We start from the raw sequence: 16,441 nt of genomic DNA, 5'->3' as shown, positions 1-16,441 counted from the left end.
GCGAATGCCCAAAAATCAGGATCGTGGGGCTGAAGTGCAAAGAAAACATAACAGAAAGACTTTTCAAATAACTGAAAAGGGAGTGAAATAAGCTGCAAACAATACAAAGACAATCCACAGACTCTTCAGCGCCTCAAAATAAATAGTTGGGCTGGGAGCCCATGAACTGCCATAATCTGCAGTTATAACGGACTGCTGTATGCAACACCCTTGGCCCCAAGTCCCCAGTGAAAAGTCGGAGTTCTCCCACAAAGAGAGCCCTACAGTGGGGATAACTGAGTGACCTCCCCACCACAAAATTCTCATAACTGTTTTGTTTTGTAAACTACTTGCCGTCAGCATCAGTAAAACACTCGTGTAGCCAATTAACTATTTAAAAGTGAACCCCATTAATGGCAATAGGGAATGAAAACTGAAAGAACTGCTGTGGTTGGTTGGTTTGCCGAGCTGGTTCTTTGTTCCGCAGATTTTTCATTACCCTGCCAGATAACGTCATCAGTGCAGCCTCTGATGAAGTGTCATTCTGTCTTCCTGCCTGGTTTTTAAACTCTGGAGTCCATTGAACTAAATAACCTCACTTCCAGTTTTCCTTCATAGTGGAGTGAGGTAATCCAGCTCAACAGACTCCAGAGTTTAAAAACCAGGCGGGAGAAAACAGCGGCACTTTATCAGAGGCTGCACTGATGATGTTACCCAGCAGGGTAATGAAACATCTGCAGAACAACAAACCAGCTCAGCGAGCCAACCAACCACAACACCCACAACCTGAGCTACAAATCTACGCCAAATCGAAAGAACTGTGGATGCTGTAAATCAGGAACAAAAACAAAGTTGCTGGAAAGGCTCAGCAGATCTGGCTGCATCAGTGATGGGAAAAACAGAGTTAATGTTTCAGGTCTGGTGACCCTTCCTCAGAATGGGCAATAAGGCAGCTTTTATTTTATATTCTGCTCAGAGTGTTAACACACACAACTGAGCGACTTTCCCACCACCAAAATCACCGTGACTATTTATTTTTGTTGAAATTATGAATCACCACCAGTAAAACACCTGTGTAGCCAATTAACTATTGACAAGCAAAGCCCATTATGGGCAATAGGGTCTGCTTTAACATTTGAGACCACTGGTATACTTTATAATTATTTTTAACCTATTTTATAAACAACCTGTACGTAAGTCACATTTGTGCCACACAAATGCCAGACTATGACCATCACCAATAAGAGACAATCTAATCACCGCCCCTTGACATTCAATGGTTTTACCATCACTGAATCCCCCGCTATCAACATCCTGGGGGCTATCATTAACCAGAAGTTCAACTTGGCCTCACCACATCAATAGAGTGTCTATAAGAGCAGGCCAGAAGCTGGGAATACTGCAACAAGTAACACACCTCCTGACTCCTCAAAGCCTGTCCACCATCTACAAGGCATAAGTCAGGAGTGTGATGGAATACACCCCACTTGCGTGGATGAGTGCAGTCTCAGCAACACTCAGGAAGCTTGACACCATCCAGGACAAAGCAGCCCACTTGATTGGCACTACATCTGCAAGAATTCACTCCCTCCACCACCGATGCTCAGTAGCAGCAGTATGTACTATATATAAGATGCACTGCAGAAATTCACCAAAGATCCTCAGACAGCACCTTCCAAACGCACAACCACTTCCAACTAGAAGGACAAGGGCAGCAGATATATGGAAACACCATTGCCTCCAAGTTCCTCTCCAAGTCACTCACCATCCTCACTTGGAAATATATCACTGCTCCTTCATTGTTACTGGGTCAAAAACCTGGAATTCCCTCCCTAATAACATTGCGGGTCAACCCACAGCAGGAGGACTGCAGCGGTTCAAAAATGCAAATCACCACCACCGTCACAAGGGCAACTAGGGATGTGCAAGAAATACTGGCCTGCTGGCGACACCCACATCCCACAAATGGATAAAATATTATTTGTATTTGTAAACAGCATGTTCAGAGATATTGTTACACTCCTCTGGAGCAGATCGGACTTGAACCCAGGTGTCCTGGTCCAAGGATAAGGAAAAGAGTGTCTGCATTTCTTTTTCTACCCAGCAGTTTTATCATAAACAACTGAGCACTTTCCCACTGCTAAAATAACCATAACATATTTTTGTTTGCTTTTTTTTTTAATTCGAACCACCACCAGTAAAGCCACCCATGCATCCAACTGAATATCTACAAGCAAAGCCCATTATAGACAATACAATGAGTAGAGGAGATGATGGCTCAGAAATAGTTTTGCTAGACAACTAAACCAGTGACCCAGGTAATGTTCTGGGGATCTGTGTTCAAATCCTACCATGGTAGAGGGTGAAATTTGAATTCAATAAAATTCTGGAATTAAAAGTCTAATGATGACCTGGAAACCATTGTCGATTATCAGGAAAAACTCATCTGGTTCACTGATAGCCTTTAGGAAAGATAATCTTCTAATCTTTCCTGGTCGGCTTATGTATGACTCCACACCCACAGCAATGTAGTTGACTGTCAGCTGCCCACGAGGCAATGAGAGACAGACAATGAACGCTGGCCCAGTCACTAGCGCCCACATTCTGTGAATTAAGTTAAAAAACCACCAAGGTGAGGGAGAGCAAAAAGGGACTAAATCAAAATGAAGTTAAAGGGAGATACAAGACACTGTATTCTCAATGGTGATAATGGGAACTGCAGATGCTGGAGAATCCAAGATAATAAAGTGTGAAGCTGGATGAACACAGCAGGCCAAGCAGCATCCCAGGAGCACAAAAGCTAACGTTTCGGGCCTAGACACTTCATCAGAGAGGGGGATAGGGTGAGGGTTCTGGAATAAATAGGGAGAGAGGGGGAGACCTGTCCGTCTTCCCTGGACTGACCTATCCCCTCCCTACCTCCCCACCTATACTCTCCTCTCCACCTATCTTCTTTTCTCTCCATCTTCGGTCCGCCTCCCCCTCTCTCCCTATTTATTCCAGCACCCTCACCCCATCCCCCTCTCTGATGAAGGGTCTAGGCCTGAAACGTCAGCTTTTGTGTTCCTGAGATGCTGCTTGGCCTGCTGCGTTCATCCAGCTTCACACTTTATTATCTTGTATTCTCAATGGTGCCCACTTGTGTCGAAAGACACCAAAAGCATCTTGCTCCTTCTCTAATGATATCTGGGCACAAATATAACTGCAGAAGAGGGGCAGAAAATCAACAGAGAAGAGGGTCTCCTTTATAAAGTTTTCAGGTGATGAGTTCCAGCTGCCTGTTAACTATGATTCCTGTGGGTTTTTTAGGAGTTATCAAAAACCAAAAATAATTTAGCTTTCATGAATGTCCAGTATAGAATCTATGCTGCTGCTTGTCTGATATAAAGTAGACCACAAACACTTGCAGGTATGTAGTTTGCAGAGCAGGCTACCAAAAGGATTCCCACCATCATGTTGCAACCTACCCCACAGAACAGGAAATTTTGCCAGCGCTGCAGTGAAATTAAAAGAGTTGTGAGCATTGTTAATGTGATTGAAGTGTCATAATTAGTGTGCTAATGAAGCCCTTGGAACAGATTGGGTATTTTACAAATAAATTCAAGTGGTAGAATAGAGTAGGCTTCCAGCAGATTCTCTCTTTTTGGGCGATTACCATTACTGCCCAGGAGCCCTAGACCCGTAAATACCTTACGTATGTAGGGAAGTAGCAGCTAACACAGTCCAAACATGAGCAGGAAATTCAGGTGCTGGGCAACTGTCTGCTGCTGTCTCACCCAAAGTTAAGTGAGATTCTCCTTCATGATCCGAGCTGAGAAATGAGTAAAGAATAAATACCTAAATACTACATTGATCAATGCTCTTCTGAATAGTGCGCCAGAGTACTAATTCTGATTTTGTTCTAACATTAGAGATTCAGCCCTGCTGAAATCAGGAAACTGGATGAAGAAAATTGAAGTTAAAAGGGCCTTTAAAAGTGAAGAATTAAGTGTTAATCTTATAAGTTCTGAATATGGTAAGCCAGGTTTATGTTGTCAGTTTAGTTTTTTAATCTATATTTAAAGAAGAGCAATTTCAACAACTGAGGACAGATCACCTTATAAGAGTTTCCAACTGCTGTGATATTTCCTTCATCGGTTTAAAAAAGAACTCTGTTTTATGCAATACTGACCATTATGAATTTATGTCATTACCTAGTATAATTAATTTTATCCAGTTATGGGTTTGCCTTTGTTGAGCTGTTTCAGATTATTCTTTGCATCATTTTTAGTGCATTTTGGAGAAGTTTGCAGTCTCTATTTCTCAAAGCCTAAAGATGAAGACCCACAACAGCAACAAAGTAATTTCAGGATATTTAAGAAAAGTAACTAGCTTGCATTTCTAGCACTTTTCACAACTTCAGGACATCCCAGATCCTTTAAGGGGAGCCAGTACCCAAGTGGAATTGTTGCTAAATAACAAAAGTGTGGAGCTGGATGAACACAGCTTGCCAAGCAGCATCTTAGGAGCACAAAATCTGATGTTTTGGGCCTAGACCCTTCATGAGAAAAGGGGGATGGGGAGAGGATTCTGAAATAAATAGCGAGAGAAGGGGGGGCAGACTGAAGATGGATAGAGGAGAAGATTAGTGGAGAGGAGAGTATGGGTGGGGAGGTAGGGAGGGGATAGTTCAGTCCGGAGAGGATGGACAGGCCAAGGGGGCAGGATGAGGTTAGTAGGGAGGAAATGGAGGTGCAGCTTGAGGTTGGAGGAGGCAATAGGTGAGAGGAAGAACAGGTTAGGTAGGCGGGGACAAGCTGGGCTGGTTTTGGGATGCATTGGGGGAAGGGGAGATTTTGAAGCTGGTGAAATCCACATTGATACCATTGGGCTGCAGGGTTCCCAAGCGGAATATGAGCTGCTGTTCCTGCAACCTACAGGTGGCATCATTATGGCACTGCAGGAGGCCCAGAATTGACATGTCGTCTAAGGAATGGGAGGGGAAGTTGAAATGGTTCGCAACTGGGAGGTGCTGGCCTGCTGTCTTCATCCAGCTCCACACTTTGTTATCTCAGATTCTCCAGCATTTGCAGTTCCCATTATCTCTGGAATTGTTGCTAGGCAGGCAGTCCAGAGACCAATTTCTGGGAACCTGTTGCCTAAATTTGGTAAAAATCTGGAATTAAAAGGCTCATGATTGCCATCAAATAATTGTTAAAATCTGGCTCAATAATGTTCTTTAAGACAAAAAAAATGCCATTCTTACCTGTGATTCTAGAAGCACAGCAATATAGTTGATTCTTAACTGCCCCCTGAAGTGACCTAGTAAACCATTTAGTTGTACAAAAGCTGACGTTTCGGGCCTAGACCCTTCATCAGAGAGGGGGCTGGGGAGAGGGCTCTGGAATAAATAGGGAGGGAGGGGAGGTGGACCGAAGATGGAGAGAAAAGAAGATAGGTGGAGAGGAGAGTATAGGTGGGGAGGTGGGAGGAGATAGGTCAGTCCAGGGAAGACGGACAGGTCAAGCAGGTGGGATGAGGTTACTAGGTAGGAAATGGAGGTGCGGCTTGAGGTGGGAGGAACGGATAGGTGAGAGGAAGAACTGGTTAGGGAGGCGGGGACAAGCTGGGCTGGTTTTGGGATGCAGTGTGGGGAGGGGATGAGCTGGGCTGATTTTGGGATGCAGTGGGGGGAGGGGAGATTTTGAAGCTGGTGAAGTCCACATTGATACCATTGGGCTGCAGGGTTCCCAAGCGGAATATAAGTTGCTGTTCCTGCAACCTTCGGGTGGAATCATTGTCGCACTGCAGGAGGCCCATGATGGACATCTTGTCTAAGGAATGGGAGGAGGAGTTAAAATGGTTCACGACTAGGAAGTGCAGTTGTTTATTGCGAACCAAGGGGAGGTGTTCCGCAAAGCGGTCCCCAAGTCTCCGCTTGGTTTCCCCAATGTAGAGGAGGCCACACCAGTTACAGAGTGGTCTCTCCGGAAGGCAGACAAGGGTGGGGATGGAAAAATGTCTTGGGTGGTGGGGTAGGATTGTAGATGGTGGAAGTGTCGGAGGATGAAGCGTTGTATCCGGAGGTTGATGGGGTGGTATGTGAGGACGAGGGGGATCCTCTTGGGGCGGTGTGTGAGGGATGCGTTGCGGGAAATGAGGGAGACGCGGTCAAGGGCATTCTCGACCACTGCGGGGGGAAAGTTGTGGTCCTTGAAGAACGTGGACATCTGGGATGTGCGGTAGTGGAATGCCTCATCCTGGGAGCAGCTGCGGTGGAGGTGACGGAATTGGGAATAGGGGATGGAATTTTTGCAGGAGGGTGGGTGGGAGGAGGTGTATTCTAGGTAGCTGTGGGAGCCAGTGGGCTTGAAATGGACATCGGTTTCTAGCTGGTTACCTGAGATGGAGACTGAGAGGTCCAGGAAGGTGAGGGATGTGTTGGAGATGGCCCAGGTGAACTTGAGGTTGGGGTGGAAGGTGTCCGTGAAGGGGATGAGCTGTTCGAGCTCCTCTGGGGAGCAAGAGGCGGCGCCGATACAGTCATCAATGTAATGGAGGAAGATGTGGGGTTTGGGGCCTGTGTAGGTGCGGAAGGGGGACTGTTCAACGTAACCTATAAAGAGGCAGGCATAGCTTGGGCCCATGCGGGAACCATGGCTGAGGGTGAAGACAAGGCGGATGAGAGGAGGGGGACTGGTCGGGCCTGCGGGACAGGAAGAAGTAGAGGGCCTTGAGGCCATCTGCATGAGGAATACAGGTGTACAGGGACTTGATGTCCATGGTGAAAATGAGGTGTTGGGGTCTGGGGAATTGGAAGTTCTGGAGGAGGTGGAGGGCGTGGGTTGTGTCATGGACGTAGGTGGGGAGTTCCTGGACCAAAGGGGAGAAAATGGAGTCTAGATAGGTGGAGATAAGTTCAGTGGGGCAGGAACAGGCTGAGACAATAGATCGACCAGGGCAAGCGGGTTTGTGGATTTTGGGAAGGAGATAGAAACGGGCCATGCGGGGTTGGGGAACGGTAAGGTTGGAGGCTGTGGGTGGGAGGTCCCGTGAGGTGATGAGGTCATGGATGGTATTGGAGATGATGGTTTGGTGCTCGGGGGTGGGGTCATGATCAAGGGGGCGGTAGGAGGAGGTGTCGGAGAGTTGGCGTTTGGCCTCGGCGATGTAGAGGTCAGTGCGCCATACTACCACTGCGCCTCCCTTGTCAGCGGGTTTGATGGTGATGTTAGGGTTGGAGCGGAGGGAGCGGAGGGCTGCCCGTTCTGCAGGGGAGAGGTTGGAGTGGGTGAGAGGGATGCAGAGGTTGAGGCGGTTAATGTCACAACGGCAGTTGGAGATGAAGAGGTCGAGGGAGGGTAGGAGTTAACTTGAGGTTGGGGTGGAAGGTGTTGGTGAGGTAGATGAACTGTTCGAGCACCTCCTCCCACCCACCCTCCTGCAAAAATTCCATCCCCTATTCCCAATTCCTCAGCCTCCGCCACATCTGCTCCCAGGATGAGGCATTCCACTCCTGCACATCCCAGATGTCCACGTTCTTCAAGAACCGCAACTTTCCCCCCGCAGTGGTCGAGAACGCCCTTGACCACGTCTCCCTCATTTCCCGCAACACATCCCTCACACCCCGCCCCCTCCACAACCGCCCCAAGAGGAACCCCCTCGTCCTCACATACCACCCCACCAACCTCCGGATACAACACATCATCCTCCGACGCTTCCACCATCTACAATCCGACCCCACCACCCAAGACATTTTTCCATCCCCACCCCTGTCTGCTTTCCGGAGAGACCACTTCTCCGTGACTCCCTTGTCCAGTCCACACTCCCCTCCAACCCCACCACACCCGGCACCTTCCCCTGCAACCGCAGGAAGTGCTACACTTGCCCCCACACCTCCTCCCTCACCCCTATCCCAGGCCCCAAGATGACTTTCCATATTAAGCAGATGTTCACCTGCACATCTGCCAATGTGGTATACTGTATCCACTGTACCTGCTGTGGCTTCCTGTACATTGTGGAAACCAAGCGGAGGCTTGGTGACTGCTTTGCAGAATACCTCCGCTCGGTTCGCAATAAACAACTGCACCTCCCAGTCGTGAACCATTTTAACTTCCCTCTCATTCCTGAGACGACATGTCCATCATGGGCCTCCTGCAGTGCCACAATGATGCCACCCGAAGGTTGCAGGAACAGCAACTTATATTCCGCTTGGGAACCCTGCAGGCCAATGGTATCAATGTGGACTTCACAAGCTTCAAAATCTCCCCTTCCCCGACTGCATCCCAAAACCAGCCCAGCTCATCCCCTCTCCCCACTGCATCCCAAAACCAGCCCAGCTTGTCCCCGCCTCCCTAACCTGTTCTTCCTCTCACCTATCCGTTCCTCCCACCTCAAGCCGCACCTCCATTTCCTACGTACTAACCTCATCCCGCCTCCTTGACCTGTCCATCTTCCCTGGACTGACCTATCCCCTCCCTACCTCCCCACCTATACTCTCCTCTCCACCTATCTTCTTTTCTCTCCATCTTCGGTCCGCCTCCCCCTCTCTCCCTATTTATTCCAGAACGCTCTCCCCATCCCCCTCTCTGATGAAGGGTCTGGGCCTGAAACGTCAGCTTTTGTGCTCCTAAGATGCTGCTTGGCCTGCTGTGTTCATCCAGCTCCACACTTTGTTGTCTTGGATTCTCCAGCATCTGCAGTTCCCATTATCTCTCTCTCAAACCATTTAGTTGTATCAGGTTTAAAAATTGTGGCAGTACCTATACCACTTGCGCCAGTACTAGAATGCACTTCATCACCACCTTCTCTAGGTCAACTAGATACCAAATGCTGAGCATATCCATGACCGAATAAACAAATAGAAATCAGGTAATGACCAGGAAACCTTATTGATGTTACTTGATGATAAATATTGGTCAGTCGACAATGGATAACTCCTGTGGTCTTCTTCAAGACTGTGCCTGGGGATCTTTTACATCCACTTGCAAAGGCAGACCCAGCCTCATTTAACATCCATTGAAATGTTGCATATTATAGCAAGGCACGAGAGAAGGCATTGGATACAAATATATATGAGCCCTGACAACATGTTAGCAGTAGTACTGATGATGTGTGCCCCACACTAGCCGAGTTCCAGAACAGGTACAGCACAAGCATCTAGTCGTTAACATGGAAATTGTTCAGCTATGTCCTGTCAACAAGTCATATAGAGGAGTACAGTTTCAACAACACTCAAGAAGTTTAACATTATCCAGGATAAAGCTACCTGCTGCATTGGCACCCTATCTACCAGCTTAAACATTCTGGCTTACAGTGTCAGCAAAGCATGACATCTCCAACATGCGCTGCAATAATTCACCAAGACTCCTTCAAACTGGCAACCTCCACCACCGAGAAGATTCAGAGCATGTGAGTGCAAACACCACCAGCTACAAGTTACCCTGTCAAGTCACACAGCATCCTTGAACTATATAACGGCTCTTATAGTATTGTAGGCCAATTTTCTGGAATTCCTGAACTGCACTGTTGCATACCTACACAACATGGACTAGAGTAATTCATAAGTCAACCAACCACAACCTTCTTGAGGGCAGTGAGTTATTGGCAATAAATGTTGGCCTTGCCTTTGATGCTAACACACCAAGAATGGGTCAATCAGTAAAAGGACAGTCCTACCAACTGTGTAGCACTTCCTCTGAATTGCTTATATCTTGGAGTTGGACTTTAACCCATACACTATGACTCAACAGTGAGTGCTCCCACTTGACACCTTGCTGACACGAACATTAAGAACACTATTAAAATACTTAGCTCAAAAAATAAAATTAGGTGCTGACATTAACAGGATTTTGGAACAAAAACAAAGTTGCTGGAAAAGCTCAGCGGGTCTGGCAGCATCTGTGAAGGAAAAAACAGAGTTAACGTTTCGGGTCCAGTGACCCTTCCTCAGAACTGATAGTGGCTGAGAAAACGTCAGTTTATATGCAGAAAATAGGGAGACGGGTGGGTTAGGGAGTAAACAATAGGATAGAGCCCAAAGAGAGAGAAAGACAGTGGGACAGACAGAAGAGTTGATAATGGTCAGACTGGGAGGTTGAGTAGTCGTTAATGGGAACGGGATTTTGCCTTTTCAGACCCTAACGTCAGAACCCCCCACTGTTATGGAAATAATCATCCAGCAATGATTGACCCTAATTTAACTATGAGTGTCTGAAGGGACGGCTGACCACCTCATTGGACCAATAGTAAGCCCTTCAGCACTGAAAAAAATGCATGCTCCTTTTTCAGACAAGAGAAAGAGTGGATTCTCAAGGTACCTATTTCCGGTTATTTATGGTTGTAAACAAAAACAGCGCTTAGCAACCAATCATTGAAGAGGAGGAATCTTTTAAAGCATGTTCTGCAGCTGCAACTGAAGCGGGGTCATGTGACGAGCCTTGAAGTTTGCCTGGAGCTCTGACCACCTGATCAGAAAGATGAAGGGTCTCGGCCTGAAACGTCAGCTAAGATGCTACTTGGCCTGCTGTGTTCATCCAGCTCCACACCTTGTTATCTCAGTCATAATAGCCCGGTTGTAGACTACCTGATTGGTGGCATGAAGTTCTGAACCCACTTGTCACATGCCTCACCCTCAACGGAGCTAAAAAAATCCACTTATTTGAGTAAAACTTCCCTTCTCCTGTCAGATGATATTTGGATCAGGACTTTTGCTTGTCATTCTAACTCTGCTATGTTCCTAACCCAGATTCCCATTGATAAATGCTACAGCATCAAAAGAGATTAGACTGTTTAAAGAGAAGAGAAGAATTTCAAAACAAAATGTATTGAGTTTGTATGTCCGTCCTCCAACTAAACTGAGCCATAAACAAGATGAGCAGAACTCTAGGATTTTGCCAACCTATGAAACTGACTGAAATGCACAAGCATAGTTAAACATGGAAACGTAGAAGTTGCTGTCAATAAGTCTACACTTCTCCAAAGGATGCATACCCTGCAGATTTCAGCCAAATGGAAATCACTGAATTGATGAGGATTGGCCCTATTATGTGATTTGTCTGACTGAAAAATGTTACACCTTGTTAAATGAGATGTAACTGGTCTATTAAAGGCATGTTAAGTTCAAAATTACTTTTGTAAAACCTCTATGGGTCTGAAAACTGATTTCTTATTTATGAAATGTTGAATTTCTCTATTGGGTAAAAAAAATTCAACACCTTAAATGAAGTTGTAAAATTTCATTTTGATATTTAAGTTTTGACCTTAATCCCAGTCATATATATATGTATCATTCATTTTGCTTTCTATAAAGTGTAATAAAACGTGAAGGATAACAAATGCATTTGATTCCTGGTTAACAAATAAAACCAGAACTGGGTAGTTAAGAAGCAAAATGCTGTTTCCATCTATTATATGCATGTCCTTTGCACTTCACTTGTGCACAACAGAATGGAGAAATATCATAGGGAAGGTCATTCTACAAACTTTGGCTTTCAGCACAAACTTTCAGTGTTAGTGTTGACAAGGATGAAAATTAATCCTACTTTTAATCGGAGGATGCTCAAAATGTAATCTATCCTACTCAATTTCTGCTCTAGTTCTACCAAACTGATAGAAAAAACACACACCTTCGAACACTACAAAAACTATCAAATTTAAAGTAGCTATGTACAAGCAGAGATAACTCAGATTTTTAAAATAACGCAATATTTCTTCTCATTGAGACTGTTTTATTTAATTGGAAACAGCAAAGGTCTTTTGAGATAACAAGGCGTAGAGCTAGATAAACACAGCAGGCCAAGCAGCAACAGAGGAGCAGGAAAGCTGATGTTTCAGGTCTGGACCCTTCTTCAGAAAATCAGATTTTCTGAAGAAGAGTCCAGACCCAAAATGTCAGCTTTCCTGCTCCTCTGATGCTGCTTGGCCTTCTGTGTTCATCCAGCTCTACACCTTGCTATCTCAGATTCTCCAACATCGGCAGTTCCTACTATCTCTGAAAAGACCTTTTGACTTTTTTTCAATTAGGTGCAAGAAATCCTACCTTATTGTAAATAAAATTACAAAACTGGGATGTATTTGTCGTATTACTCATAGATTCATAATAACATAATAAATCATAGCAGGAGTAGACCATTTGACCCCTCAAGCCTCCTGTGCCTTTAATAAAATTGTGGCTAATCTTCCACTTCAACTCCATTAACCTACCTCACAATCTCTTCATTCTTTTTGTGTCCAAAATCTATTAGTCTCAGTCGAGTATATTCAATGACTGAACAACCCCACAGTTCTCTGAAGTAGAGAACTCCATAAGTTCATAAATTCATAACTGAAGAAGGTTCTCCCAACCTCAATCCTAAGTCGTCTATCCTGAGCCTTTGAATCCTTGTTCTAGAGTTTCCAGTCAAGGGAAACAGCCTCTCAGTATTCACCCTGTTAAGACCTCTAATAACATTACTAAAGGAACTTATGCCTCCAGAATTATCAGCCATAAGAACAGAACTCAAATATGTTGCCCACAGTGATATATTGACCCTGTAAATTTGCAACATGTGGTGATGTTAAAGGGATGTAATGGAGATGGAACTGGATTTTCATTTTTGAGACAGAAATTGGGAGTTGAGAGATTTTCAGATGTTGTAACTAATTCATCTAATACCCGATTGTGGCTGTTGACACTGTTTTCATTTGTTTTATATTTTCCATCTAGTTGGTTTGGACATTCAGCAAAAGTACTCAGTCTTTTATTCAGGGCCAAAAAAGTTTGGAACTCATATTGTTCATGAAAAGTCTGATGTACAGCAGCCGCAATCAGCAAAACAGAAAAGAACAGCAAGTTCGTTAACGGTTCCCATTGTAAATGCAGTTCAGGGTATGTTTTGATTAATTCTTTGAATCAGTGTAAAACTGGTGTAAATAATGAATTCCTATGACAGGAAGGATATCATTTTCTGTTTATTATATGTGTGGTGAGGGCTGAGAGCTGGACAAGATTCTGCAGAGAATTATTCCCTCAAAGGTATATTAATTATTAATTTTTGAACAGTTAGTATGTCCTCTATTTGGGACATTAAAGTTTGTTTAATAGTTACTTTCTCTTCTTTGCCTGGAGGAATCTGGAGCAGTGCCTATACAAGTATTCCAAAGAGTGAAGGCAGATTAGTATTATCTGGCAGAAGGAAGTATAATTCAAGAACATAGAAAAATATAGCGCAGGAACAGGCCCTTCATTCCACCATATCTCCGCCAGTCTTGTTGCCATTCTAAACTAATCCCATCTGCCTGCAATAGTCTATATCCCTCTATTCTGTGCCTCATCACGTGTCTGCCAAAATGCCTCTAAAATGTTACCATCGTCCCTGCTTCTACCACTTCCCCTGGTAGCACATTCCTATGATCCTTTGCATAAGAACTTGCCTCAGACATATCCTTTAAGCTTTCCATCTCTCACTTTAAACCAATGTTCCTTAGTATTTAACATTTCCACCCTATCCATGCCATTCATAATTTTATAAACTTCTATCAGGTTGCCCCTCAGCCTCCAACGCTCTAGCAAAAATAATCCAAGTTTGTCCAACCACTCCTTGTAGCTAACACACTCCAATCCAGGCAACATTGTGGTAAACTTCTTTTGCACCCTTTCCAAAGTCTCCACATCCTTCCTATAGTGCAGCAATCAGAACTACATGTAATACTTCAGATGTGGTCAGGCTAAAATTTTATACAGCTGCACTGTGACTTGCTGACAATTATACTCAATGCCCTGACTGATGAAGGTAAGTATGCAAGACACCTTCTTTCCGACCATATCCACTTATGTTCAGGGAGCTATGGATTTGCATCCCAAAATCCCTCTGTATATCAATATTTGTAAGGGTCCTGCCACTTATTGTATATCATAGAACATTACAGCACAGTACAGGCCCTTCAGCCCTCGATGTTGTGCCGACCTGTCATACCGATCTGAAGCCCATCTAACCTACACTATTCCATGTACGTCCATATGCTCATCCAATGACGACTTAAATGTACCTAAAGTTGGCAAATCTACAACTGTTGCAGGCAAAGCGTTCCATTCCCTACTACTCTCTGAGTAAAGAAACTACCTCTGACATCTTTCCTCTTGAATTTGCTCCTCAAAATGTATCACATCACAATCGTCCAGATTAAACGTCATTTTCCATTTCTTCATTTCCAACTCATCTATATCCTGTTGTATGCTTTGACAACCTTCCTCATTATCCACAACTCCACCAATTTCTGTGTCATCTGCAACCTTACTGATCCAACCACTTAAAATTTCATCCAAATCATTCATATATATTACAAATAACAGAGGTCCCAGCACTGATCCTTGTGGAACACCACTGGTCACAGACCTCCAGTCAGAAAAATACTCCTCCACAACTACTCTCTGTCTTCCATGACAAAGTCAACCATACTTCCAATGTTCACATCGAAATCATTTATATAAATAACAAAATGTAGTGGACCTAGCACCAATCCTTGTTGCACATCACTGGTCATCGGCCTCCAGGTTTAAAAGCAGCCCTTCACCACAAGCCTTTGCCTCTTACGTTCAAGCCAGTTCTGTATCCAAATAGCTAGTTGTCCCTCTAGTCTGTGTGATCTAACCTTGCTAACCAGTCTACCATGAGGAATTTTGTTGAACACCTTACTGAAGTCCATAAAGATCACATCCACCACTCCGCCCTCATCAGTCCTCTTCATTACATCTTCAAAAAACTCAATCAAATTAGTGAAACATGATTTTTCACACACAAAGCCATGTTGACCATCCCTAATCAGTCCCTACCTTTCTGACTATATGTAAATCCTGTCACTCTGGTTCCCTCCAACAACTTGTTCACAACTGATGTTAGACTTTCCAGTCTATAATTCCCTGGCTTTTCTTCCCACCTTTCTGAAATAGTGGTATCACGTTAGCCAACCTCCAGTCTTCAGGCTCCTCGCCAATAGCTATCAGTGATACAAATATTTCAGCAAGGGGCCCAGCAATCACTTCTCTAGCTTTCCAAAGAGTTCTAGAGTACACTTGATCAGGTCCCAGGGATTTGCCCATTTTCACATATTTTAAGAAATCCAGCACCACCTCCTCTGTACTGTGGACATATATCAAGATGTCACTATTTATTTATCCATGTTCTCTATCTTCCATGCCCTTCTCCACAGTACACACCAATGCAAAATACTCATTTAGTATCTCTCCCATCTCCTGCACTTCAATACATTGGCAGCCTTACTGATCTTTAAGTTGCCCTATTCTCTCCCTCATTACCTTTTTGTCCGTAATGTATTTGTAGAATCCCTCCAGATTCTCCTTAGCCCTATTTGCCAAAGCTACCTCATGTCACCTTTTTGCCCTCCTGACTTCATTCTTGAGTATACTCCTACTGCCTTCATACTCTTCTAAGGATTCACTGCATCTCTGGTGGCTGTACCTGATATACATCCTTCTTTTTCTTAATCAAATCCTAAATTTCTCCAATCATCCAGCATTCCCTATACTTATCAGCCTTCCCTTCACTCTAACAGAAACATATTTTCCCTGGATTCTCATAATCTCATTTTTGAAGGCTTTCCATTTTCCAGCCGTCCCTTGACCTGTGAACATCTGCTCACCACCCACCCCCCAACCAACTTCTGGAAATTCTGGCCTAATACCATAAAAATTGGCCTTCCTCCAATTTCAAACTTTAACTCTTAGATCCCATTCAACTCCTCTGAAAGGCATAACCATATCCCATCAACAAATATTTTGGTTAAATGATCACTATTGACAATAAGGAAATGCACACTTCAAAGATGGTACAATTCAAACCCTGTAAGGTTGAGCAAAATGTCATCTGTGGATATATGCCTCCTTCTTACATATATATATATAGAAATTAAAATGAATCAAGTAGGTCTTCTCCAACTTCAACTATACCTAAATTTGCTGTATCCTAAAGGACTAAGAGGAGCAGAAAACCCAATTGATTCTCAACTAACTACCGAAGTACCATAGCAAATTGCAAAGGCTGTATCTTGTTCCCCTCCAAGGACACAATTTCGTAAATCTGCAATTGTCCAGCAAAAAAGCCTCTTTTCATTCATGGGATGAAGGCGTCACTGGCTAGGTAGCATTTATTGCCCATCCCAGTTGCCCAGAGGGCAGTTAAGAGTCAATCACATTTCTGTGGGTCTGGAGTCATATGTAGGCCAGACCAGGTAAGGATAGCAGTTTCCTGCTCTAAAGGATATTAGGGAATTAGACATAACTACTTTGCATATGCATGTTACTACCTAACTGTACAAATTATTTAATGTTCTATTACTGTATCATTCTGGCTGTTTAGTGCTAGACTTCCTCCAAGTTAAAATTTACTGAATCCAGTTAGTATTCAGATAATGTTTAACAAAGCTCCTGAGCTACTGAAGCATTATTTAATGCTTTTGTATTCCAACCCATTATTATTCAATTGTA

The 16,441-nt window shown here is 44.2% G+C and overlaps 1 protein-coding gene across 1 annotated transcript in view; it reads left to right on the top strand.

The window, feature by feature from the left end:
- Positions 1–16,441, top strand: part of hfm1 (helicase for meiosis 1) — a 196,441-nt gene that overhangs the window by 167,808 nt on the left and 12,192 nt on the right. The window contains exons 27-28 of the mRNA XM_059647692.1: positions 3,891–3,994; positions 12,665–12,826. Coding sequence (XP_059503675.1) covers positions 3,891–3,994; positions 12,665–12,826 — 266 coding nt within the window. The remainder of the gene's footprint in view (positions 1–3,890; positions 3,995–12,664; positions 12,827–16,441) is intronic.

Source organism: Stegostoma tigrinum, chromosome 8, assembly GCF_030684315.1.
Source record: "Stegostoma tigrinum isolate sSteTig4 chromosome 8, sSteTig4.hap1, whole genome shotgun sequence".
In the NCBI taxonomy this organism is placed as follows: Eukaryota; Metazoa; Chordata; class Chondrichthyes; order Orectolobiformes; family Stegostomatidae; genus Stegostoma; species Stegostoma tigrinum.
Note: the sequence above shows the minus strand (reverse complement) of the source record. Positions and strands in the feature narration are given on the sequence as shown.